At 50.1% G+C, this 25,328-nt stretch overlaps 3 protein-coding genes across 3 annotated transcripts; all 3 read left to right on the forward strand.

Annotated features, from left to right (window-relative positions):
- The first annotated feature begins 676 nt into the window (after positions 1-676).
- LOC6589656 (probable multidrug resistance-associated protein lethal(2)03659) lies at positions 677-5,307 on the forward strand. The gene is made up of 7 exons (XM_026988844.1): positions 677-744; positions 1,002-1,253; positions 1,316-1,469; positions 1,533-3,331; positions 3,392-4,604; positions 4,668-5,084; positions 5,141-5,307. The coding sequence occupies exons 1-7, from the start codon at positions 677-679 to the stop codon at positions 5,159-5,161; spliced, it is 3,924 nt and encodes a 1,307-aa protein (XP_026844645.1). The 3' UTR covers positions 5,162-5,307.
- A 951-nt stretch (positions 5,308-6,258) lies between these two features.
- On the forward strand, positions 6,259-7,422 carry LOC6604646 (dynein light chain roadblock-type 2). Its single transcript, XM_026988304.1, has 2 exons — positions 6,259-6,388; positions 6,960-7,422. Exons 1-2 carry the CDS (start codon positions 6,259-6,261, stop codon positions 7,361-7,363), a joined length of 534 nt encoding a protein of 177 aa, XP_026844105.1. The 3' UTR covers positions 7,364-7,422.
- Positions 7,423-21,885: 14,463 nt separating this feature from the next.
- On the forward strand, positions 21,886-25,206 carry LOC6589655. The gene is made up of 3 exons (XM_002014480.2): positions 21,886-22,289; positions 23,332-23,646; positions 23,719-25,206. Exons 1-3 carry the CDS (start codon positions 22,241-22,243, stop codon positions 24,846-24,848), a joined length of 1,494 nt encoding a protein of 497 aa, XP_002014516.1. The 5' UTR covers positions 21,886-22,240; the 3' UTR covers positions 24,849-25,206.
- Positions 25,207-25,328: the final 122 nt, after the last annotated feature.

The raw sequence follows: 25,328 nt of genomic DNA on the forward strand, positions 1-25,328 counted from the left end.
CACACTATACAAATAAGATACTAAAAATGCCGAAAAAACATTCATACTCTTGCACTAAAAATGCCCCCACACAAACACACATGTAGAAGCACATAGATATGATCGTATGACACTACACTTAACTATCACTCTTATCTGAAGGACAGAAAAAGACTGATACATAAATCTAAATTACGCTTTATTATTATCCCGGCTATTTCAAGAGTAGATCGAATAAAAATCTACATATATATATCTCCCTCGCGTTGAACGCTTTTTTCGCGTATGTAGTGTCATACGGCCATAATCCAAATGGCGAGCAGCTGATTTCAGCTTATATTGATTTTTTTGTTTTGGTAGCTTTTGGTGCGGCGGAGCGACATGAACGAACAGAATGATTGGAAAAGCGGGGCGTCGTGGTTGGCTTAAGTGCTCGGTTTTTTGATTTCAACTTGTTGAATGGAAAGTTTTTTGGGTGTTTAATTTGATATCACGTGGCCGCGCTTGAATAAATATATATTTCAACAACATTATCCTAACATCCTAATGCTGGAACTGTAGAGAGCGCTGCAACGGTATCAGCGACAGCTACAGCATAGCCTGTGATGAAATTCTCCCTTTTTGTGTGGTGATGAAATAGCATCTCGCCGGAAGTGATTCCCAAGCATATTTTTGTGTTAAAATAGTTAAAAAAAGCATGCAGGCCAACAAATTGCCAACTAATCCCCGCGAGTCGGCAGGTATTTTGTCCTCGCTAATGTTCTGGTATGCACAGGTTTTTCAGTTACCGTTAAGAATGAAATTATATATATGTGTGTGTGTTTATCTGTACGCGCACTGTATATGTTATCACATATGGGAATATGTGATAAAAAATACGTTTAAATTACAACAGAAGCGAAGCTGAAAAACAGACACCTGAGAAGACAACCAGCTCTTATCGATACGATATTGTTCGTAGCATATTTTTGTAATTATTCTCGATTGCGAAATAGATTTACATAAGATTCTCTCCGTTTCAGCTATGCCCTCCCCATACTGTTCAAGGGGCGGAAAAAGACCCTGCAGCCAACGGATCTGTACAATCCACTCGAAGAGCATAAAGCAGAAAGCCTGGGCGATCGCTTCTTTCGAGCCTGGGAGGATGAAGTGGAGGCATGTCGCCGCAAGGACTCGCGCAGGGAGCCCAGTGTCCTGCGGGTCGTTTTCCGCGTCTTTCGCTGGGAACTCTTGCGTTCTGCCGTGATGCTTGGCGCTCTAGAGCTGGGAACAAGGTGAGTGGACTTCACAGTTTATTTGATGGGAAATAATTATTTTAATTGCCTCGTTCCTCTAGGGCCACTGTTCCTCTGATCCTGGCTGGACTTATATCCGAGTTTAGCAAGCATGGCGAAGGCAGCAGCTTAGCCGCACAGCTCTATGCTGTCGCTTTGATCCTATGTGTGCTGTCCTGCGTGCTCCTCACGCATCCCTATATGATGGGCATGATGGTAAGATACTATAAAACGAATCCGAATGCATACTTTCATTAACTCGAGTAATTAACATTTCAGCATCTGGCCATGAAGATGAGGGTGGCCGTCAGTTGTGCCATCTACCGTAAAGCTCTCCGCCTTAGCCGCACTGCCATGGGCGATACCACCATCGGTCAGGTGGTCAATCTGTTGTCCAACGATCTGAATCGCTTCGATCGCGCGCTCATCCATTTGCACTTCCTGTGGCTGGCTCCGGTGGAGCTGATGATTGCCGCCTACTTTCTGTATCAGCAAATCGGACCGGCCTCCTTCTTGGGCATTGGCATCCTGGTTCTCTACTTGCCCCTGCAAACGTATCTGAGCAAAATCACCTCCATGCTGCGCATGCAGACCGCCCTGCGGACGGACCAGCGTGTTCGAATGATGAATGAGATCATTTCGGGGATACAGGTGATCAAGATGTACACCTGGGAGCGGCCGTTCGGCAGGCTTATCGAACAGTTGCGCCGCAGCGAGATGAGCTCCATTCGTCAGGTGAATTTGCTACGTGGCGTTCTGCTGTCCTTTGAGATCACCCTGGGACGCATTGCCATCTTTGTCAGCCTCATGGGGTTTGTCCTTATGGGAGGTGAACTCACAGCGGAGCGAGCCTTCTGTGTGACGGCCTTCTACAACATTCTGCGGCGGACAGTGGCCAAGTTCTTCCCCTCTGGAATGTCACAGTTTTCCGAACTATTGGTCTCGCTGCGCCGCATCAAGGCCTTTATGCTGCGCGACGAGCCCGATGTGGATCATATGCCGTATCAAGCGGAAGAAGAACCCGCCGAAAGCCAACATTTGCTGACAGAGAAGGAGCAGAAATCAGATCAAATCGCAGATGGATATAAGCCCGATGTTCTAGTGGATATCAAGGATTTAAGAGCACGCTGGAGTCCAGAGCCCCATGAGCCAGTCCTGGACAACATCAACATGACACTGAGACGCCGGCAATTGGTGGCCGTCATAGGACCAGTGGGTGCTGGCAAATCCAGCCTAATCCAAGCCATTCTAGGAGAACTGTCTCCCGAAGCGGGAGGTGTCCATGTGCATGGCAGATTCTCTTATGCCTCCCAAGAGCCGTGGCTTTTCAACGCGTCCGTGCGGGACAATATTCTGTTCGGTTTGCCCATGGATAAGCAACGCTACCGCACGGTTGTGAAGAAGTGCGCCCTGGAGCGAGACCTGGAGCTGCTGCATGGCGATGGAACTATTGTGGGCGAGCGTGGAGCATCGCTGTCGGGTGGCCAGAGGGCGAGGATCAGCCTGGCCAGGGCTGTGTATCGCCAGGCGGATGTATACCTGCTGGACGATCCCCTCAGCGCTGTGGACACCCATGTGGGTCGGCATCTGTTCGATGAATGCATGCGGGGATTCCTGCGCCAAAAACTAGTAATTCTGGTCACCCATCAGCTGCAGTTCCTGGAGCAGGCCGATCTGATTGTGATCATGGACAAAGGAAAAATCACGGCCATCGGTAGCTATGCGGAAATGCTACAGAGTGGCCAGGATTTTGCTCAACTCTTGGCAGAGAGCACCCAAAATGAGGAGAGCGGAGCTGGCGATGTTGAGGAGAACAATAAGTCACTCTCCCGCCAGAGCAGCACTCAAAGCACGGGCAGTGCCTCCTCCCAGGATTCGTTGGTGCCACAGGAAAAGGAGAAACCGAAGCCGAGTTCGGTGCAGGTGCAGGAGTCGCGAAGTGGTGGCACGATCGGCCTGGCAATGTACAAGAAATATTTTGCAGCGGGCTGCGGGCTGATAACGTTTGCCCTGCTGGTGGTCCTGTGCGCTGGCACACAACTCCTTGCCTCTGGCGGGGATTACTTTCTGTCCTATTGGTGAGCAATGGAATATATGATCAAAGCAAACTTTAATAAGTACAATTATTCTTCTTACAGGGTAAAGAACAATGCCACGTCTTCTTCTTCGTTGGACATTTACTACTTTGCTGCCATCAACGTTTCGCTGGTGATTTTTGCTATGCTGCGCACGCTGCTGTTCTTCAGCATGACCATGCACTCGTCCACAGAGCTCCACAACACCATGTTCCGGGGTGTGTCGCGAACGGCATTGTATTTCTTTCACACAAATCCCTCCGGAAGGATCCTCAACCGGTTCGCCATGGACCTTGGGCAGGTGGATGAGATATTGCCCGCCGTGATGCTGGACTGCATTCAGATATTTCTAACGCTGACGGGCATCATCTGTGTTCTGTGCCTCACCAATCCCTGGTACCTAGTCAACACCATCGCCATGGTGCTGGCTTTCTACTATTGGCGGGAGTTCTACCTCAAGACGTCGCGAGATGTGAAGCGCCTCGAGGCGGTGGCACGCTCGCCCATGTACTCGCACTTTAGTGCCACGCTCAACGGCCTGCCCACGATCCGGGCCTTGGGCGCCCAAAGGACACTGATTCGGGAATACGACAACTATCAGGATCTGCACAGCTCCGGCTACTACACGTTCATCTCGACCAGTCGTGCCTTTGGCTACTACTTGGATCTGTTCTGCGTGGCCTATGTGGTTTCGGTGATTCTCAATAGTTTCTTCAATCCGCCAGTCGGCAATCCCGGCCAGATTGGCCTGGCCATCACCCAGGCCTTGGGCATGACGGGAATGGTTCAGTGGGGCATGCGACAGTCGGCCGAGCTGGAAAATTCAATGACATCGGTGGAGCGTGTCCTCGAGTATAAGAATTTGGACGCAGAAGGCGATTTCTCATCGACAAATGACAAACAGCCTCCTAAGAGTTGGCCAGAAGAGGGTCAAGTGGTGGCCAAGGATTTGAGTCTGAGATATGCGCCCGATCCCGAAACGGACACCGTGCTCAAGTCTCTGAATTTTGTCATCAAACCGCGCGAAAAGGTGGGCATCGTCGGACGCACGGGAGCGGGAAAGTCCTCCCTGATCAATGCCCTGTTCCGACTGTCCTACAACGACGGATCCATTCTGATCGATAAGCGAAACACGAAGGAGATGGGTTTGCACGATCTGCGCAGCAAGATCTCAATCATTCCACAGGAACCGGTGCTATTCTCAGGAACAATGCGCTACAATTTGGATCCCTTTGAGCAGTACCCGGATGATAAGCTGTGGCAGGCCTTGGAAGAGGTATGATTTGGAATTACTCTCATAATATTTGAAGGAGACACTCATGCTTTCATCTTTTTTCAGGTGCATCTCAAAGAGGAAATCTCCGAGCTGCCCACGGGCTTACAGAGTAGCATCTCCGAAGGGGGAACAAACTTCAGCGTGGGTCAGCGTCAGTTGGTGTGCCTGGCCCGTGCCATTCTGCGCGAGAATCGCATTCTGGTGATGGACGAGGCCACGGCCAATGTGGATCCCCAGACGGATGGCCTCATCCAGACCACCATTCGCAACAAGTTCAAGGACTGCACTGTCCTGACGATAGCCCATCGCCTGAACACAATTATGGACTCGGACAAGGTTATGGTTCTGGATGCTGGCAGAGTTGTGGAGTTCGGATCCCCCTACGAGCTCTTGACCGAGTCCGAGAGTAAAGTGTTCCATGGCATGGTTATGCAGACGGGAAAATCCAGTTTCGAGCATTTACTTAAGGTGGCACAGGATGTAAGTACTACTAAATATTCATTTATAAGAAAGTGTTCATTTTTACATCATTTCAGGCCCAGAAAAGCATCGTCTAACATCCGCAGTCGAATACCTCTACAAAACTATAGCAGATACGTGCTAACATGACAATATTTGTGTTCTATATGGAAACAGTTACTTAAGTGTTACATAGTGTACTTAAACGTTTAAAAAGAAATTAAAGAACAAATATAATTTTCGACCAGCTGTAGTTTGGATCCAACTTTGCTGAAATCACATAGTATGGTGAACTTCATTTTATTTTCAGTTTTTTACAATTATTTAAATGGATTTTATTTGTTGCTTTTTTTAAATTGGTTTTCAAAAATATTTACCGCTTTTACAGCACTGAAAAGTGCGAACAATACCAAATTTGGTATATTTTGAACAGCTGATTTCTTGCACAGATTGGCAGTCCTCATGTCACTTATTTCTGGCGCCAATTTCATTTGCCAAAAGTTGGCAGCCACTGCATATTATTTACCGTTCCTTTTGCTTATTTTTAAGTCGGCTTTGTTCTAATAATTGTGCTAATAATGAGTGTTTTTAGTTTAATACTCGGTTAGGAATAGTGTTCCGAGCGTGCGCGATGTGCGGGTTGTTAGAAGGGCATGCTGAATGGATATTCTGGCTTAAAAAAAAGCCGCCAACAAGAGTTGGACAAAAGGCGCCATTTATGCTGATCACGTTTCAGTGTGAATTTACGATGGAAAAACACCTGAAATCATTGGGTAAGTAATATATATATAAGTAATATATAAATATGGGCACACATGCCACAAACATTTTGACTAAAGTTAGGAATTTCTAACAGTTGAGGGTCCTCCGGCGCCGCTGTGCCAGATCCGTGGTCTCACCGCATGGCATGGCGTTCCTCCGTGTTAACCTTTTACGACGAATTATTGAATAAATAGTTCTGCACACCGAAAGGGGTTCACTACAGCAAATGAATTATACAACATGCAAGCCCGGACCCGGACCCAGACCCGCACGTGACACCCAACGACCCACAGTCATAAAGTTATATTTTTGTTGTTGTTGCCGTCCTGAGCTCATCATCGGCTTGGTGGCGTGCGTGCGCACTCGACTCGACCCGTCGTCGCCGCTGCCGTTGCCGCCGAGACAATCTGTGGCCTAGCCGGGCTTATAAATGATGCACACAGCGGCACTGGAGTGGGCGTGGGGCGGCCACGGCTGTGTGGGTGTGGGCCGTGTGCTCTGCGGTGGTGGTGGCGCAGACGTAACTCTTAAGTTCGAGACTTCAACGCTTCGATTGTCGGGCTGTAATTCAACGCCATTTACGTGACCCCCAACCTTCGCAGCCGCCGTCGACAGTCGTCGTCTGTGCTGGCTGCCGCCGCCAGGCAACGCAGCATGCTGCCAGAAATGATTGCTCTGCAGCATGGGGAGTGGCGCCTCGTCTCGTCACGGCTCGCCCCCTCCTTCCTTTTCCTCGATGCGTTTTTGGGGTTGTGCAGGCAATGCCGTGCCGCGTGCTGTGACGCCGGATAAGGTCCAACCTTTGACAAGGACTCCAGCGAATGGCTTCTGCAAGGCTTGCATAATGTGTCCATGCCTATAGCCGTAGTCAAGGGGTTGAGCGGGACTCCCTGCAACGCTAGTCAAATGGAGTGGCAACTTCCTCATGGACTCGGAAATCTAAGAGTTAATTGGACAACTGATTGGATTAATAATCAACTGCGATTCTGGGATTGTGGTGATTGAAACAGATTCAAATTCAATATGTTCTTAGGGATCGTTTTATAACATCTAGGCAGGCTTTGATAAAAATGCCTCAGATAAGTCCCCATACAAATTTTACTGAAACTAACAAAATTTTCCAATGGCTTAAAGATTTGGTTTTCCTATTCAAAAGATCAACAAATTCAGAAAAAAATCTCGCTCTGACTACCATCGCCATGTCAGACGTTGAGACGACGTTCGATCGCCTGTTGAAACTGCCGGGCGTCATGGGGGCTATACTGGTCAATGGCGAAGGCGAAGCCGTTCGCACATCCATGGATTCTACGTCTAGCAGCATATTTGCCGGAAAAATGCGACCGATGGTGAAGATGGCACGGGCGCTAGTGCACGAGGTCGAACCTACGGATGAGCTTACGTATCTGCGTATGCGAACCCTCAAGAGTGAGATTCTGGTGGCCGCTGAGAACGAGCACATGATCATACTCGTACAGGATACGAATATTTTGGATGAGGCGCGTAGGAATAGCTCATCGTCGTCCAAGAAGAGTGAATGAATTCTGTATGCAATGTGACCATCTTTCCGCCACTCCTCTCCACGCAGCCCCTCCAGCTCCCCCCAGCTCCAGCTCCCCCTCCCACTCCATCCATCAGGTGGAAGAACTAAAAAATAACAAAATGAACAAAAAGTGCGCAGTGCACGTCATGTGGGCAGCATAAACAAAATGGCATAAACAAGCTGCGCCAGCGGGGGGTGGGGGTATGAAGAGTCTTTGCACGAACTCCCGCTTCCCTCTTCCCTTCCCCGCCGCCGCAAATCCCAAGCACAGAGCAATACAACAAAAGTAAAATTGTGAGAGCAGAGAAAAAGAAAGCACGCAAAAATAAAATTCACATCCAGGCGAGGCAAATTGTATTTGCTTTTTTTTTTCGTTCATCGGAGTCGTAGTCGGCGGCGGCGGTGGCGGCGTCGTCCTCGTCCTCGTTGCCTCCTTTGGCCTGTGTCCTGTGGCCCCCCACCCTCCCCCCTTGCCGCGTTCGTTCCAATTGCTGGCAACAACCGGCTGCCGTCACGCCATCAAGCATTCATGCCAGCAACAACAACAGCAGCACAAAACCGAGGGCCAGGAGCAGGGCAGCCTGTCGCCTGCACACTCGCACACACCCACACATACGCACGCACACCGAGGCAAAAGCTTTACACGCCTCCGCACGCGTCACACGAAAGCACGAAACCAATTTAAGCACCCACATTCTCTCACCCAATTAGTCGCACACAGCACAGCAGCAGCAGCAGGAGCAGGAGCAGGAGCAGCACATCGTCCCCTGCTCCCAGCCCGCTTCATCGTGCGCTTCGCCTGTCGCTGTCCCCATCCCCTGTTTTCGTCCCACGCACACACACATACACTCTGTGGGGCTTGTTGTCCTCCTCCGCCGAGTCGTTATCCTCGCGTGCGCACGCTGCATACTTTCTGGCAGGGACACGCTGCTGGATGCGATGTCTATATTGGGCTTTGGGGCAAAATATGTCCTCTTTAAATCCTTAAATATTTATTTCTTCTTTTTTTTAAAGCAAACCCTTTCACCGATCGTTTACCAAGTCATCCCCAAACTAGTTTACAATACTTTGAAACCTGTTAGAAAATACAGCCATGTTTAGTTTTAGAACATGATCTAGATTGAGAACACACTTAATCCTCGTGCCGTTTTGCAACACTCTTTCAAAGCCCTAATCGAATGGATCCGTCTTCAGTTTTAGAACATGATCTAGGTATCATTTAGTCCACACTTCAACCGAAGAATTACTTGTTGTTGTCATTGTGCCATCATCAACGCCATAAGTAGCAGTCAGCAGTTGCCTCCGTCAGCGCCAGTAAGTTGTCGAAGAGATGGTGGGATGGGGGCCAGGATACAGTGGCACTGGCAGAGTGGGTGGAGAGTTTGTGCGCAGCCACAAAAACACCAACAACAAAGGGATGGGGTGTCTGTGTGTGTACGTATGTACGGGTGTTGGTGTACGGATGGGGACGACCAACAAGCGACACGATAATCTCGCACGTCGCATTTTTAGTTGCCGCTGCCGTTGCCGTTGCCGCACCCACCGCACTGCCGGCTCAGCCAGCACGAGTCCTGGAGTCTGGCTCTGGCAGAAAGCCAAATGTGGCAAGTGGCTGCTCCTGCTCAGTTGTGTGCCGCCACGGGGGGAGAGAGTGGGGCACGGGACCGAGTTTCCTGGAGTGGGTCCGTGTGGTTGGGTGTGAGATTTTGTGTCTGCGCGGGGCGAGCGACCGACAAATGCTTTCGAATTGCCATGACAATCAAACCGCTTACAAGTACAGTGGGATAATATGCTAGGATCTTCGCCATTTTCTCACCCAATAATGTATGATCACATTTTCCAACACTGTTTTGGCCTGCATTACAATACAATCAGTGGTTTATAAGATTTACTTTTAGCTAAAATTTCGATTATTTCCTATTCCAGGATAAAGAGCAATCATGAGTGTTGTAGCATACTTGTTGGGGTATTTTTCGTATTTCTCTTCCAGCTGATTAAGGGACCAGAGCACGTTCTGTGCCCCACAACGCCACGCTTCAGTTTCAGTGTGCGCGCCTTTTTCATGCCGTTTCGCCGCAGGCTCTCGTCTTGAGTGGTGCGGTGGTGACGGTACGGATGTGTGTGTCCCGCGCTCGCGCTCGGTCTGGGTCTGTTTATTATCGCCAGCACCCATCAACGACCTCAACTCAACTCGCACCCGCCGGTGCCAGCCACCCTCCCCACCCCCCCCCTGCAACGCGGGTGCAGAACTTTGTCGTTGTCGCCGCCACCGCCACCCCCGTCGCTCCCGTCGCTCCCGTCACCCCCGTCGCCGTCGTGTTGTCAGGCGAATTCCGTTGCCGCCAACGATGACGATGACAAATAAAAAACTTTGGCACGGCACGGAAGCATGCTGGCGGCATTCGCATAACGATGTCGGTGACTGCGACGATGACTCCTTCTCGGCGGAGGCCTGGAGAGGTCCTCCAACTCCTCCTGCCCCACATCCACCCAATCGCTGCCCATGCTCAAATCCTACTTATAGCCGTAGCCCAAGCCCCGGGACCAGAGCCCCAGACTGGCGCACTTTTGAAGTTTGAGCTAAGTGACATGCTGTTTATTGTTGAGAGTGTTAAAATGTGCGCCCTGAATCTACACGGTGGCGTTGTGTGAGTATGTGTGTGAGCTTCTATGCGGAGCAAGAAATTATAATGCCAAGCTTGAACACCGCACGCGCAGGCCGCAACGCCTTAGCCCGAGGTGCACAGGACAAAAAAAATACCTACTAGATAGATATTTGAATTCGAGGCTTGTGGCAGCTATGTACATAGTATATAGATAATAGGATTAAAGGACAGGTACTGATTGGGAGAGGAAGATCGCGAAGAGAGCAAAACAGGCAGATATGCTCTCTCGCAGAGTCTATCAAGCTAGCCCAAGCTTTTTTTCTCATTACCAAAACTACTCCTGTTAAATTCGAATTCGAATTACACCAAAGAGAAGAAAAGAGATGCAGGTCGATAGCGAGTTTTTCTTTTAGTGTATCTTTTCACTAAAGGTTCTGCATGTTACGGTTCACGTTCTCGCCGCCATGCCGCCATGCCGCCAAATATACAAACAGACAAGCGACGACGGAATAGGAATGGCTGCTGGTACGACTAGTAGCTATGTAATCCATGAATGTGCCACAGCACAGCACAGCACAGCAGAGCAGAGCACGGCACAGCGCCAAAGTTGCCTGGCGGTTGTGGCAGAAGATGGCAATGGCGATGGCGATGGCTGCCGTCCATTTGTCCGTGGCACGTACTTTAGAAATTCCATGCAGATGTGCGCCGCACGCCGAGACGTGTGTTTTGATTTTCAGGCAAAAAAGGACGATGGCAAATAGCATGGTGCAGGGGAGAAGGAGGCAGAGGGAGGGAGAGGGCGTGGAGAGCAGCCAAGGCAAAGCTCAACGAACGACTGAGCGCGAACCCCAAAGAAAAACAAGCAGCAGGAGGGATTGGGTTGGGGATGGGGATGCGGTTGAAATTGTTGATGGTTGGAGCTGGAGGAATAAGGCTTTGGCTCTGGGACTGCCACTGGCACTGGCACTGGCACTGGCAACGCACGAAAGAGCAGCCAAGCGAGCAAGCCGTGAAAAAAGTGTCGACAAAAACAGCAAAGGCAACCGGCAACAGGACGACGACTCGCAGAGGATGAGTGGAAGGCCCAAAGGAAAACAGCAGCTGCACTTGTTGGTGTGAGTAACGAGCGATGCGGACGCGCCTTTTCTCCTCTGCTTTGTTGTGTGTGTGTGTGTGTGTGGATGGATGTAGTGGGGTTGTGGGGAAGGAGAGTGGAGTGGAGTGGATTGGTGAGTGGGAGGGGTGACCCAACACTAACGGAATAATTGCAGGCAACTCTCCGACAACACATACACATGCACACACACTCAACGGAAGCCAGACGAACAGGCGGCACCGGCTGATTTCGCACACTCTCACACCCGCACAACGCACACACCCGCACACACAGACAGACAGCCAGCCAGAGGTCGGGTGGCGGGGCGAAGGGTCGAGATGGAGCTTACTCCTTATTGTTGTGGCTGTGGGTGTGCGGATGGATGTGGGGATAGATGGTAGAGGTGGGAGTGTGAGTGGAACAGCAGCAGTTGCTCTCCATTTCCATGGTGTTTGGCGAGTGTCGTCTGAAGCGTGGATGTTGCTCTAGTAGTACACCCTGCTATTGGTCAATGTGTGGGGTATATTGTATCTCCGATAAAACGATTTCAATCTAAATCAATTTGTTAAAAGCGGAAGAAATTACCCAAATGCTGACTAAACTCCAATAAAGAGAGGAAAATACAGTTAAAACTGTTCGAATTTTAAATTCGAATTTTCGAAGAATGTGAACTGTTTCGATCGTGTACCTCTGATCGATAAAGCGATATTTCGACCATTTCCAACACTTTCGTGTTTGAATTCAAATTTGAATTTGAAAAGTTTTAGCCTAAGGATTTCAGTAGGTATTCCTATAGCCCAAAGACAACCCAATCCGCTTGTTGTTGTTGCCGTATTTAGGCATTCCATGACTGTGCTGTGGCTGCTTCTGGTTGCCTTGAAGCATTGGCATGGCATGGCATGGCATAGTATGGCTTTTTAGCCGCAATGCCGCTGCAGTGGTGTGAGTGTGAGTGTGAGTATGAGTATGAGTGGTGTGGTGTGGTGCTCCACGTCCGCCCATTCATCCGTTACGTGCGACCGTCTGCTGGTTGTGTCGCCCCTTGGCATGCCCTGATCCCTGCTGCCCGTTACGGACGCTTCCTCCCGTGGCTGGTTACATGAGAAAACTTTGAAACTGGAGACATGATAACGGGATCGGAATGGTGAGACGCAGCACACAAAACAGTTGGACGTTGGACAGCATGGGACGGACATGGACACGGAACACGGACAAGGGACACTGGACACCGACATGGACATGGACACGGGACACGGACATTGGCGACCGACTGGCCCCGGCCTGCAGCAGCCAGCCCCAACGAGTGGCGGTGGCAATGTCTGATTGTTAGTTGGATTTGGACTTGGCTTGGGGTTGGAGGTGGCTTGAACCCCAAGAGCTCGAGGGACGGAAAGCAGAAGCAAGGAGCAGCAGTCGCTGAGCAGTTGCCACTTGCCAGCTATAGAAAATTGTCATAGGAATCATCATCGGCTTCGTTAGATGTGGATGTGGCCTCAGTGGTAATTGTGGGACATTTTGTTGCCAAAGTGGTGGAGCAATGTGGTTGCTGTTGTTGGCGCTACGGGTGAAGTGTGGCGGAAATGATGGTGGTGGCAGGAAGATGGTGTCTGTGTGCTGTGCGCTGTGTGCTATGTGCTATGTGAGTGCGCCACACGGCCATGACTGGCTCTGATTGCCGCCGCCGCCGCCGCCGACACTGCCACCACCACCTCAACGCAGATAAACGTTGAAAGCCTCGTCTCGTCCCTTGCTTTGGCAGGTGGCTTATAAAGGCTAGGTCGTGTTGGGGGAGTGAAGGAGTCCGTGCGTAACTTTTTATGCCAGTCCCTTGGTAGTATCCCATCCCCCAAGCTGTCTGTCGTCTGGCCGCCTGACTGTCACAGGTGCCGCTGTGTGTGCGGGGGGACTGAAAGTGGAGCTGAGCAAGGGCCTGGCACTGACGCTGGAGGAGGATGGGCGGCTGCTCGGTTGGTTGGGTATCCGTAATAGCTAAAGAATTACACACTCACACCAAATTGGCTGAGGCAGGAAACGCAGTCGTTGCTTCATTAAGCAGAATATTTCAAGGGAACTCTCGGGCCGGCCCCCTTAGGCCATCGGCACCAGCAAAAATCTGTTAAAGAGAGCCACTGATTGTGACCAGAACACGGAATACAAACATACTCGTACACCAGGCACTCCAAGTATCATGTGGGGTTGAAAATCCAATTGAAATTTCAATTTGATGGGGGTTCTACTTCAGTTAAATGGTTTTTGGATTCATCAAGGGTTAGGAGGATCATTTCCGTGACCTAAAGCAAGGTCTTTGAATTCTAAAGCTAGGACATTTCATAGTTGAATTTGAATTCAAACACGAAAGTGCTGGAAATGCATGAAATATTAGCGATCGAATCGGTTTTTATTCTTCGAAAATTCGAATTTGAAAGCTCAAAACCCTTTTGCATTGTCAACACTGTTTTAAGCGGTCAACGGAGGGAGAATGAAGCTTTTTTAATCGAAAAGGTGTTTCTAGATGTGTTTTTTTGAGGACTGTGTTCAAGCCATCTCCGTTTCTTACAGTATTAAATGAAATCGCAACATGCAAATTGGCAATCAGCCTTCCTGGATTTATATATGTATATCTCACTTGAAATTATAGGAATTTTTCTGCTCGATAAATCCATTTCCTCGCTCTACCACCTCTCACGGAGACATCCTACATGCAGGACCTCCCAATATGGGCCCGCTGCTATAGCAACGATCTTTTCGCCAGGATAATTGGCCTTCCTTCTCTTTGAAGTTATTGTTGTTTTCTTACTTTTCTTTTTCTTTCTCTCTTTTTTGTGCTGCATTTCATTGACGTTTGCGCCACTGTGCCCCAGCATTGTGTGTTGTGCTTGTGTGCGCATGTATTTAAGTGGCGTCACGGACAGACAGCTGAACGTACACTTGGATTGCCCCCCTCCCCCCTCTTGTCCTCGGCCATCGGAGGATGGGGTGTGGATGTGTTTGCTAACGTATTACTTGCCACGCTCCCACATCGAGGAGTAGCTCCAGGGGTAATGACAGTACTTGGGGCAGGAGCACAAGGCAGCAGCACCAGCAGGAGCTTAACTTTCTAACACGCCACCAATTAATGGGCACAAGAAGGGGGACCAGCAGCCGAGGGGCAGGGCATCCAGGGCAGGGCGCCTTCGAATGTTTGCGGATTTGTGTTTGAACTTGAAGTCAACAACTTAAAGAAGATGCCACGCCCTGTTCCCCCGTGTCCCCGTGCCCCCGCCACATCGTCAAAAGAGAGAGGAGACAACTTTCTCAACTCTCGGCGATTATCTAGCAATTAGCGTAGAAGGCGTCGTCTGCCTGCCTGTCGCTCGCCTTGCCTCCATCGCCTCGCCAACGCCATCGTGGAAGGTTTTTTCGGTAGCTATTTTGCTGGAAATTGTAAATGTGGCAAATCAATATGGATAAGCGGGCGGTAGAATCAAGAGAGGGGCCACTGAGTGGCAGAACAATCGGGGGAACGCGTGGCAGAGAGGGGCGGTGGAGTGGGATAGAGTGGCAGAGAGGGCGGTGGAATCGAGGGACCTAGGTGGCAGAGCGAGGTGCCAGAGCGAAACCATAAAATATTTCTGACGCTCGTCAATCGTAGCTTTTTTTTTTTTTTGCTGGTTTCCAACGTCTACCAAAGCTATACAAATCTACAAATATACAAAGCCTGAATCTGAAATATATACATATACAGATATCTAGATGGATAGGTAGAGACATTCAAAGACAGATGTACAGTAGATGATGCCCTGAGGGACAGGTTGCTGAAGAAGAGCAATCGCTTGCACGATTAAATAGCCATGAAGTATATGGATGAAGTACTCTTTTTGTGGACCGTTTCCTTGAGCAGATCAATCGATTCCTTGTTCTCTTCCAAGGGAAGATTCTTAAGGACCTCAAACTTGAGAGTTTTCCCAACTTTAAATATATGTGGCTTTATCAGCCACATTGTCCTCCAGCCAATCCTTTATCTGTGCCACATTTGATTAGCATATACGCTACTCATTAGTTCACTCTTTGGATGGAGACTTCTCCCGTATCAGGGCTGTCCGCCCCAGGGCAACTTTCACTGTATATAATCCCAGACACATACAGCAGACAGCGCCCCCAAAAGCAGACCGCAAACAGCCTTGATGACTGACGAACCGACGCCCTGGGGCCCGAACCTGAATCGAACACCACCGTGGACCCACCCCCACCTTCCCCATGAGTAGAGGTCCCCAAACGGCAAACGGGTCTCGCTTTGCCCCGGTGCGTAGGCAACGGCAGCAGCATTTTGAGCGTCAAAGTCGGTCGGTCGGTCGGTCTGTTGCGTGGCAGGTCACGCTTGTTTGGCAGCAGACGGCAGGCAGCAGGCCTCAAAGCGGTGATGGGTGATGATGTGGCACGTGTGACGGGCGGGCAGGGGTAGGTGGCAGACAACGACTTTAGTCGACTGTGGGTCCAAAGCTTCTGCGAGGGAAAATGCACTGAGGAAAAGGGTGCCTTTAAATAATAAATTCCGATTTTTCATCTCTTGACAAACAACCGAAAATCCATCTTTTCGCTATTCAAAACCTGATTATAATTTCTTTCCTCCTAACATTTTCCTCAAAATACTTCTGAACTTTGAACCTTTTTCTTTCAGTGTGATCCTGCTGCTCGTTTCATCATTTTTTTGGCCGCCAGCACGCGTGCTTTTTGCGTCAAATTTAATGCGGCAAAAGTTGTGTGCAAAATGTGGCTGAATGGCAGAATGACGGGGGCGGGGGGAGTGGAGGCTAGAGGGGTCATCTGTAGGTGGGTTTGACATGTGGCAGCCGGCGGCGGCAGCAGCAGCAGCGGCAAAGGCAAAGGCAAGTCATTGACGCGCAAAAGGGCGCCATGGCAAAACACGGCTCGGATCCGACAACGACCCAGGCAGGGCCTCGGATCAGGCGCAGCATTTAAAACACACACACACCCACATACACTGACGACCCTCACACATAGGAGGCAAACTTTTGCCACTTGTCGGCAGTGCAAAAAATAAAAATAAAAAGTAGAAATAACCTCTGTGGAACCTTTTTTTTTAAGTTTAATTTTGTTGCCTTCAAGTTTTATAACAGAATTTTCTGCTGCAGGATGGGGCAGCATTGTTGTATTTTCGGGTAGCAGAATGGACGTGTGTGGGACGTGGGTGTTGGTTAACGTCATTAGGGATTAGGCTCGGGTCGAATGTTTGGTCACTCTATTCCTTTTTTTGTTTTTTTTTTTGGTGCATGACACTTTCCATGCAGAAATTTGATTGGAAAAAAAACGTTGCCTACATTTGCGCGCCGCTGTGCTGAGTTCCATTGTTGTTTCGTTGACAAGGCACACACCTCCTCCCACGCACACACATGGCTCACTCCTGGCGCTGTCGCCCGCCCACTGCCAATCCCAAAAAATGCCCAAAACGAACAAGCGACACGCGTCGTCCTGGCCATGGCCTGTCCCTGTGCCAGTCCGCAGTCCCCTGGTCCGTAGTCCGTATTCCGTAGTCCGCAGTCCCACGCCCTTACCCTTGCTGCAACCCGGCCTTTCCCCCATCCACACGGAGAAAATGTCGACGACAGACGTCGCTGCCAAGCCAACATTAGCATTGAAGTGCAAACGACGCCCACACACACACAGACATTTGCCCGCACCCCGCCGCCACCCCGCACACACTGGAGACTAGAGGATTGGAAGGCAGCCAAAGCGCTGCTCGAGGCTGCCGGGGGGAATGACGGGCAGGGGGGACAGCTGCCACGCCATGCCGCAGTTGGAGCACTCACGCAAATTTCAATTTTTTTCACACCACTGCTCCGCTTCTGTTTGCGTTTGCCGTCTGCCTCTGCCATATTGCGGCCATGCCAGTGCACACCCGACAAAAGGGCTCGAAGAAGGGTTAAAATTTGAAACTGAAAGAAAGAACTGACTAGTAAGGGCATTCCAAAGATTTACCTATATCTTCTTTCACAAATTTATTCATCGATATTCTCACCTCTTGATTCACGCTTCTATAGCATTCACCCTCATTCTTCTACTGATTCATCCTTCTGTAGATTCAATCATTTATTGTAAATCTTCTTAGTGGTTTATTCTTTGCTTCAGCCTGTGATCCACTCATTCTTTCTGATCATAGTCCATCATAGTCATCCCTTGCTTTGCTCTCCACTGCCTTTTTCTGCTGATAGTTCATCCTTCTAATGGTCTTCAATCTCCTGGTAGTTCACTCTTCCGATAGCTCTTCCATAGCTTAATTTCTCTAAGTATCAGTATTATCTATCTTTCCGCTTTCTTTCCTTTTGTGAGGTGCGCCAAGCCGTCATGCTGTCGGTCTTCGAAGCACGCGCCAGCACACACAGACACACCCGCACTCATACACACACCAACAGTCATGCACACTCGAGCACACACCGATACACCAGAACACACAAATACACCGACACAGGCACTGGAGCTCCATGGAGCTCTGCTCTGGCGTATTGTACGTGCTCTTACACCGCACAGTGTGGCGCACTTCCTTTTGATTTAGTCATTTTTCTCTCTTTAGCCGACAGAACCAGCAGCAGCATAAGCAGAAAGAACGCAAGGAGCAAGAGGAGCAAGGGGAGCAGAAGGAGCAGGAGCAGCAGGTCGTGTCATGGCCCCACCCGTGTGGCACCCGTGGCACCCTCTACACCGCAACGCACCGCACCGCACCGCACACAGCACTTCTTCTCCCCTCTCTGCCGCCACTTGACAAACTGCCTTTCTCGTGCCGCACTCGCCCCTTTGTTCCCGTCCTGTCCTGTCCGTGCCGTGCCGTGCCATGCCTCGTCCTCGCTCTGCCTCTGCCTCTGCCTTTGCCTTTGCCTCTGGTCCTGTCCTGCCTGTCCTGTCCGACCGTCCTGCTTCCGTTGCCATTGCGGCAGTGAGCGCACTTCCGAAGCTTTTCCTGTGGGTGTTTTTCCTCCCCTTTTTGTTCCGTGTGTGTGGGGTTTTTCCCTCAGTTTGATTTTCATTTCTGTTTTGCCACCAATACCTTTTTGCCAGTCTCTCCAGGATCTCCGGGCTTTTTCCATACCTTTGACTCTGCATTCCGGACTCTGACTGGTCCTTCATCCTTTGGCTATTGTGTGTGTGCCTGGCCATCAGGTGGGCTCGCCATCGATTGCGAGGATTGCAGGGTATTTACCACAGTCCACACTTTCCTGAGCTCTGGCCAAAAGGTTGCATGTTGCCGGCTGTTACAGGGCTACTGCCACTGCCACTGCCAGTGCTACTGCCTCCTCTTCTCTGGCCTGGGGGGTGGGGGGTGGCATGGCATACAGTGTGGACTGCTCTGGAGTGGCAGCCAGTGGGGCCTGTCAAGTCGACCAGAAACATTGGCAGCATTGTTGGTGTTGGTGTTTGGGTTCGGGTTCGGGGGCTTAGCAGAACCGTAGCCATAGCCATAGCCATAGCCCAGGCCAGAGATGTGTGGCAGAAGCAGTAGCAGTAGCAGTCGCAGGCGGTGTGGCAGGAGACTGCAGACCCAGTCAGAGTCATGGACGTGGCAGAGCTTTTAGCGCCGACAACAACGAGGACGGCGACGATGACGGTCATGACGATGATGGCGCTGGCGGCCTGGCCTGCCTGGCCTGCCTTCTGCCCCGGCCTCGATCTCGGGTCTCGGTGTGGCTATAAACGATTTATGTGTGTGCCAGCACCACATGACTGCCCCCAACCCATGCCGCATGCCACACAGGCTACAGGCCACCCCCCTGTGACCCCCGTCCGCATTCAAGTCATCGTTCAGTTCAGTAATTTGGCTGACGGCGACGGCAGCTGGCAAACGCGCTGGCTGGCTGGCAACATGCGCCAAGTGGATTGGGGGTGCTCCGACTCCTACTCTCTTCCTGCCTCCTGCCTCCTACCTCCTGCCACATGCCACATGCCACGTGCAACTGTGGGTGAATGCGTAGCTCTCTGTGTTTCTGTCTGTGTGTGCGCTCGACTATGATTACACCTGGCTAAGCCGCATAAAAAAAGAGCCAACGACCCAAGCGGCTCGCACTTACGCGGATCCGTGTGACCATCATTGGAGGCGGAGGAGGAGGCTCCGATTCCCCAGTCCCCAATCCCCAATGCCCAATGCCCGGTCCCTAACGAAAGGCTGTGCACTCGGACACATGGTGTGTGGATGCTAATTGCTCATTACGCCTCGAAGAATTCGCAGACGAGGTTCTCGCACCGTTGGTAGAGGAGGTGGCTGTTCCATGAGGGGTTTGCTATTTATTTAAATATGCCTGTGGCCAAAAATAGAGTGGGTAAAGTCTCTAATAGATGCTTTAACGAGACATCTCTGGGAGCCCATAAAATGAATATATGATTTGCATTCTCTATCGAGAAGACATGATTAGTAGATCTCTTTGGTTCTTTCTGTCGATATGTCCCCTTGTTCAGTGGGAATAAGTGTCTGAAAGTCCCAGGTAATCTCCCGCATATCACAAAAACAATGCTTATCGGCGAGACTCGAGTCGAGCATCAATGTATCTCCTCAAGCACACGACATGTATGTTGTTTCTACTTTCTCGAGGGCCTACTTCCGGTTTCGAATCTCGGCGTAGCAGTTTTCGCCTGTGCGTCTGCCTGTCGTCCGTTATCAAGGAATAAATCTCTGGGCAATGGGACCCATAGAAGCCATAAACTCAATGCTACTTTCGTGTGGTTTATCTGGATAAGAAAATGAAGGAATTCAGCAGCTCTTCCTTTGGTTTGGTTATCTGCAGACACCATTTGAAGGACCCCCCTGTGGGTACAATATGTTACCCCATGAACATTCTCGTATGGGCATATGCGGGCTGTCACCTCTGCCCAAGTGATAGATGTTACGGCTTAGTCTTTTGGCTTATCCTTGCCACCGTCTGATGCATTATGCTTTATACAAATTCGATTGGCTTTGGACTGAGATTTGCTTGGGATTTGAATAATTCCCCCGCAAACGGCAGAGCCACTGCAGCAGTAGCAGCACCACCAGCACCAGCACCAGCAGCGGGAATAGCAAATGGAAAGTTTGCATAGCATACAGTTTTGGGGGCACTTGTTGTCGGAACGCGTTGCGCACCTTGTTAAGCTTCGTCTGATGTGTGCGGCACGGCACCATCCACTGCAATTTGTTGCCATCAACCTTGTTACCCCACCGCACCCCTCCTGCCATCGGTGCTTTCCTGCCAACGTATTTATCTAATAGTCCCTGCCACTGCCACTGCCCTGCCCTACCCGCTGTGTCACAGTTGTCTTCGTCTGGCTGCTGCCCCCACATCCCATCCGGTTCTCCTATGGCCATGGCACCTCCATCCGGTCCTGCACGCGTCTCCTGCTCCAGCTCCAGCTCCTGCCCCACAGCCAGTTCTGTCGCCTGCTGCCTGGCTTATTATTTGCCACGACTGCTGCTGCTGGCTGCGGCGCAGAAGTTTCGCCTCGTTGGTGTTATGATTTCGATGCGGGCAGCCGAATGGCAAAGTCAGCGACTCCCCGCCACCCATAGCAGCCCATCAGCCACCCCCTGCTACCCCCCACTGACCCTGGCGACCCCGCAACATTCAGAGGTTCTGCTGCGTCGCCACCCGCAGGCCACAACTAAGACTAACCCGACTGCTGACAGAGCGCTGTGACGCAGTGTCCACCCAATGAACAAAATTCTCGAGGGGAAAGTTGAATTCTGGTGTAAATATAATGGGTAGAAGGTGTGAATAAAACTCTGATTTTAGAGGTCCTAGATCGATTGTGCCCAAAAGTTCGATCGTTTCCTGATCCGAACTTGAAGTCCCCGCAACCTTTTCTTCGTAAATCCATTCTTAGTGCGATCCTCCACATTAAGAAAGTGCAAGTTTCTAGGAATATTCCTCTCGGCAAAGCCTCAATAATCTATCACACTTGCCACTCCTTGCTCCCAACTGATCGTATTTCCTCCGACAACCGACGCCTGCCAGAGGCATAAGCGAAAGAATCCAAAGGCAAAATTCAACCCGCAGCTGGTGATCGCTTTTGGGACCGAGAAACCAATAACAAAATACCCACCAGTTGTGGCCTGAGCTCACACGTTAAGACCCAAGAATCGGCCCACCCTAGAGCTAGATCTAAAGATCCACCTACATATGTTTATCCCACCAGAGATCCATTACATTCCACTCCTAGATTCTGCGACTCCCCCTTCAAAATGTCTGCTTGGATGCTTCCTATTTGCGCCTAAACGAATTGATTTGTATGCCTGTGTGTGGGGGGTATCTGTGTGTGGGCTGGGTATCTGTGTGAGAGTGTCTGTATCTGCATCTGTGTGTGTCTGTGTGAACTTTTGTGTGCGCGCTAAAGCCAGACATGGTCACGCCGTCCGTCTGTCCGGCGTGGCGGCACGTCGGCCTGTCGCTTGCGCTGCCTGACATTTGCCGCAGCCAACGCCCGCCCACTGGCAACATGCCTCTGCTGCTGCCACTGCTGCTGCTGCGTCGTTAAGCTCTGTGTCCCCCTGTCTGTGTGTCCCCGTGTGTGTGTCTGTGTGTTGTGTGGCAACCATTACCACAACCACCATTAACGTGGCAGGCAGCAGGCAGGCAGGCAGGCAGGCGGGCGGGCAGGCAGCCAGTCGTTGCTGTTGCTATTGCTTTTATTGTCGGTTGACTCCATTCTGCTTTGGTTGCTGCGCCACACGATGACGGCTGGCAAACTTTGTGCCTCGTGGCCGACGGCTCGTGCCACTGCCACTGCCACTGCTACCACACCGAGTAGCAAGCAGCAGAACCAGCAGCAGCACCATTCAGTCGGGAAATTTTGCACAAACGGAGCGCACGCGACAGCGGAAAGAGCCAACCGGCGGCAAACAGTTGAAAAACGTTGAAAAATTCGCAGCTACGCTTTGGCTTTGCTTTTACCGTCAGTTAGCCGTGAACCGTCGACCCATACGGACGTCGTCTGCTTCCTTTGGCATACGGAAATTCCTCTGAAGAAATCACAAGCGGAACGGAACCCCAAAAGACGTAACATTTCTGTCTGTGGCGTGCAATCCGACGAGAAATAATCTTGAAAATTTCCAAGGAAAAACGGATTTTACTGAAAGGAAAATTTATAGTGAAAACCTCTCTGAAAACTAATCTCTGGCGCAAAGAAGAATTCATGTGAATTCCGTAAAAATGAGAAAATGACAGCAAAACGTGATAAGGATTATTCGAAAAATAAATCGGCAACTGGTAAACACACACTTTTAAAGGATCTTTAGAGCAAAGGAAGACTTTGAAAGCGGATTTTAAAATAATAATACTTAAAAAAATAGAAAAGAAACCCTTATAAAAAAGTTTAAACGCTTCAAGATCCCTCTCTTCAATAACTTATTTTATGGATATTTTATTTAAAGTAAACGATTATCCTTTAATCACGGATAAACGTTTTAGTTCAAGGCCTCTTATCTAAGAATATTCAATCAGCTTATCATTATTTTAAAAACATCGGAAAATATAGCCAATATTCAGCTTTATTCTACAATAAATTCACATTTAGTTGTTCCAAAGATATGCAATCCATTTGCCAAATAATTCATCCAAGGGAAAATACAGTGCGTTTCACAGAAATAAACACCTGTAGACGCCTTAACACCTGGAGCTTCCTGGCTTATGTTTGAAGAGCTGATTCTGTTTTTCGATTTTCCGTTTTGATGCCAAAAAATAGCTGCAGAATATTGGGATAATCTGAAGTTTTGCATATATTTTGGTTTGCAAAATGTGATTGGATTATATTAGGTATACGTTAACTATTTATCAAGATTTTCAATGGGTATCTTCGTAGTTCTCGGCTAAACTAAAAAGAAAATGAAGTCCTGGACTTATACCCCTAGAAAGAAGAAAGAGATTTAATGAAAATTCAAATTTCAAAACTATTTTCAATCTCTTTTCAATGACCATTGAACAGGGAACAGACTCTTAATATCCCCAAAGGTCTGATAGTCTCGTCCAATTGAAGTTTACAAAGTTTATACTTCCCTATTTTAAAGTGGATCTATTCCATTAAAAATTCTTTAGAGAACGATCCTTAAAGAAATGAGAAATGGTAGAGCCGTATTAGCACTATTATGCACTCCGTTTCGGGGGTCGTTCTCCAGATTAAACGGCCTTCACCAAGAAAAAGGATTAATACAAATTTAATTTCCGATATGTTCAAAGTATGTTTGTCCTGGTCTATGTCATGGCTAGAGCTCCCCACCTAATCATTGGCTTTCGTTTTCTTTTTGTTTTCTAGGCATCGGATTCACCGCCGCCGGCTCGACCGCCAATGGCAGCGGCATAAAGTCCATTGGGCTGGTGAGCTCCACGCAGAATGTAACCTCCTCGCAGGACATCAGCAAGCGTACAAATAAACCACTCATGGAGAAGCGACGAAGGGCGCGAATCAACCAGAGCCTGGCCATCCTGAAGGCCCTCATTCTCGAGTCCACAAAGAGTCAGAGTGCGAAGAACGGCGAGGGCCAGGCCAAGCACACGAAGCTGGAGAAGGCGGACATCCTAGAGCTGACAGTGCGACACTTCCAGAGGCATCGCAACCTCGATGATCCTTGTGAGTGTTTCGGCATGATGCCATTCACTCATGTAACACGTAGCTTATTGAATGAATTTTCTATCCCTGCAGCTGTCAACAAGTATCGAGCGGGATATACGGACTGTGCTCGAGAGGTGGCTCGTTATTTGGCCACGCCAGAGCCCCCGCCAATGGGCAGCATGCCAACGTTGGGGGAGCCAGGTTCCAAGGCGCGCTTGCTGCGGCACCTGGATCAGTGCATAGCGGAGATCGATGTGGAAATTTGTCCCCATTCGACGGCCAATTTTGTGGAGAGTCCGAGCAGCAGCAGCTGCTTCGATCTGAACAACTCGAAGAAATCGCAGCCGGACGAGCATTCGCTGGACTACAGCAGCCAGGACTCGAATCCCCTCGACTACAGCAAGGGCCTAAAGCTGGGGGCCGATCAGCGACTCATGCAGGCCACGACGCCAGCGCCACAGGACGAGAACAACAATCGTGGCCAGCAGATTCCACAGATTCCCCCACAGATCCAATCGCAGGTGGACCCTGGAGTAGCGACCAGCAGCGTCGTCTCGGAGCTGAGCTACGAAGACGATCGTAGTAAAGTATGTGCCAATGTCCTCGAGCAGTACAAGCAGCAGCTGAAGCAGGCCCAGCAGATCCAGCAGCCCGACAGCGCCAACGGTGTGCTCGTCCTCCCTCCCCACTACGTGCAACTGGCGGCGGCTCTGGGCCTCAGTGCCCAGCCCCTGGTCGATCCGATTGCCACGCGCACGGACTTTGAGCGCCTGATCGAGCTGCAGCGTGTCCAGCCGCATTTGGCGGGCAAACTGAGTCCCAACTTTCCCGGCGGACTGGAGGCGGCTCATGTGGCTGCTGCCGCTGCGGCTGCGTATGCCAACAGCATGGCAGTGGCCGCTTCCGCGGGAGCCACCGTCTCGGCCATGACAGTCGCGGCAGAACGGCCCGCCTCAGTGGCCGCTTCGGTTAGCTCTGGAGTCTCCGTGTCGGAGCTTAAGTCGATGCCTGCAACGCAGCAGTCATCGCCGCGATCAGAGAGTGGCATCGGCTCCAATGAGAACGAGGCATTGGAGGCCAGTCCGCGGCCGCAGACGAGCAGTGCAGCGCGCCAGGCGCTGAGGCAGCGTCAGGAGGAGGAGTACCACTATATGGCGCAAGCTGGAGCAGCCGGACAGCCCGGTCCTGGCCAGGATGAGAGCATGTGGCGGCCATGGTGAATGGAAGATGAAGCTAGATTTTATGTACCAAGTATGTATGTAGACTGCACAAGTTTGTTGCTTATATGGTGATGGTAAATGGTGTCGCCGGCAACCGGCGGACCGCCCCCCAAACGCAAAAAGAATGGATGGCTGGATCAGAAACCTATTGTTATAACTGCTCGTCTATGAAACTCCTTTTCTGAATTGCATTTTTTACGTGTGCCAATGCCCAAGGAAGAGATTCTTTGGATAGATTTATATGGATCGAGAGAACATGGAGAGCCGACCATATGATTTACCTATGAATATGTATGTTTTTTGCCCTGAACTATGCGTTAAATGTATTTAATTCTATACTAAAACTAAGATATTTACAAAAACAATGATGGTGGTTTTTTGAATTATTTTCATTTCAATTTCGACTATGATCGTTGATCGTTCCAAGGACGGCACTGCCAGATCGAAGTCTTGCAGAACTTTTTTGGCGGTTGATTCAAA

The sequence above is a fragment of the Drosophila persimilis genome, unplaced genomic scaffold, assembly GCF_003286085.1.
Source record: "Drosophila persimilis strain 14011-0111.01,24,50 unplaced genomic scaffold, DperRS2 tig00000191-arrow-pilon, whole genome shotgun sequence".
NCBI lineage: Eukaryota > Metazoa > Arthropoda > Insecta > Diptera > Drosophilidae > Drosophila > Drosophila persimilis.

Bases quoted from the DNA above. Each gene is read 5' to 3' on its own strand.
- LOC6589656 (XM_026988844.1), top strand. From the start codon at position 677: ATGCAGGCCAACAAATTGCCAACTAATCCCCGCGAGTCGGCAGGTATT. The intron at 745-1,001 runs GTATGCACAGGT...TCTCCGTTTCAG, and splicing joins TTGTCCTCGCTAATGTTCTG to CTATGCCCTCCCCATACTGT. The intron at 4,605-4,667 runs GTATGATTTGGA...ATCTTTTTTCAG, and splicing joins TGTGGCAGGCCTTGGAAGAG to GTGCATCTCAAAGAGGAAAT.
- LOC6604646 (XM_026988304.1), top strand. From the start codon at position 6,259: ATGCACACAGCGGCACTGGAGTGGGCGTGGGGCGGCCACGGCTGTGTG. The intron at 6,389-6,959 runs GTAATTCAACGC...AATGGCTTAAAG, and splicing joins AACGCTTCGATTGTCGGGCT to ATTTGGTTTTCCTATTCAAA.
- LOC6589655 (XM_002014480.2), top strand. From the start codon at position 22,241: ATGACAGCAAAACGTGATAAGGATTATTCGAAAAATAAATCGGCAACT. The intron at 22,290-23,331 runs GTAAACACACAC...TTTGTTTTCTAG, and splicing joins GAAAAATAAATCGGCAACTG to GCATCGGATTCACCGCCGCC. The intron at 23,647-23,718 runs GTGAGTGTTTCG...CTATCCCTGCAG, and splicing joins TCGCAACCTCGATGATCCTT to CTGTCAACAAGTATCGAGCG.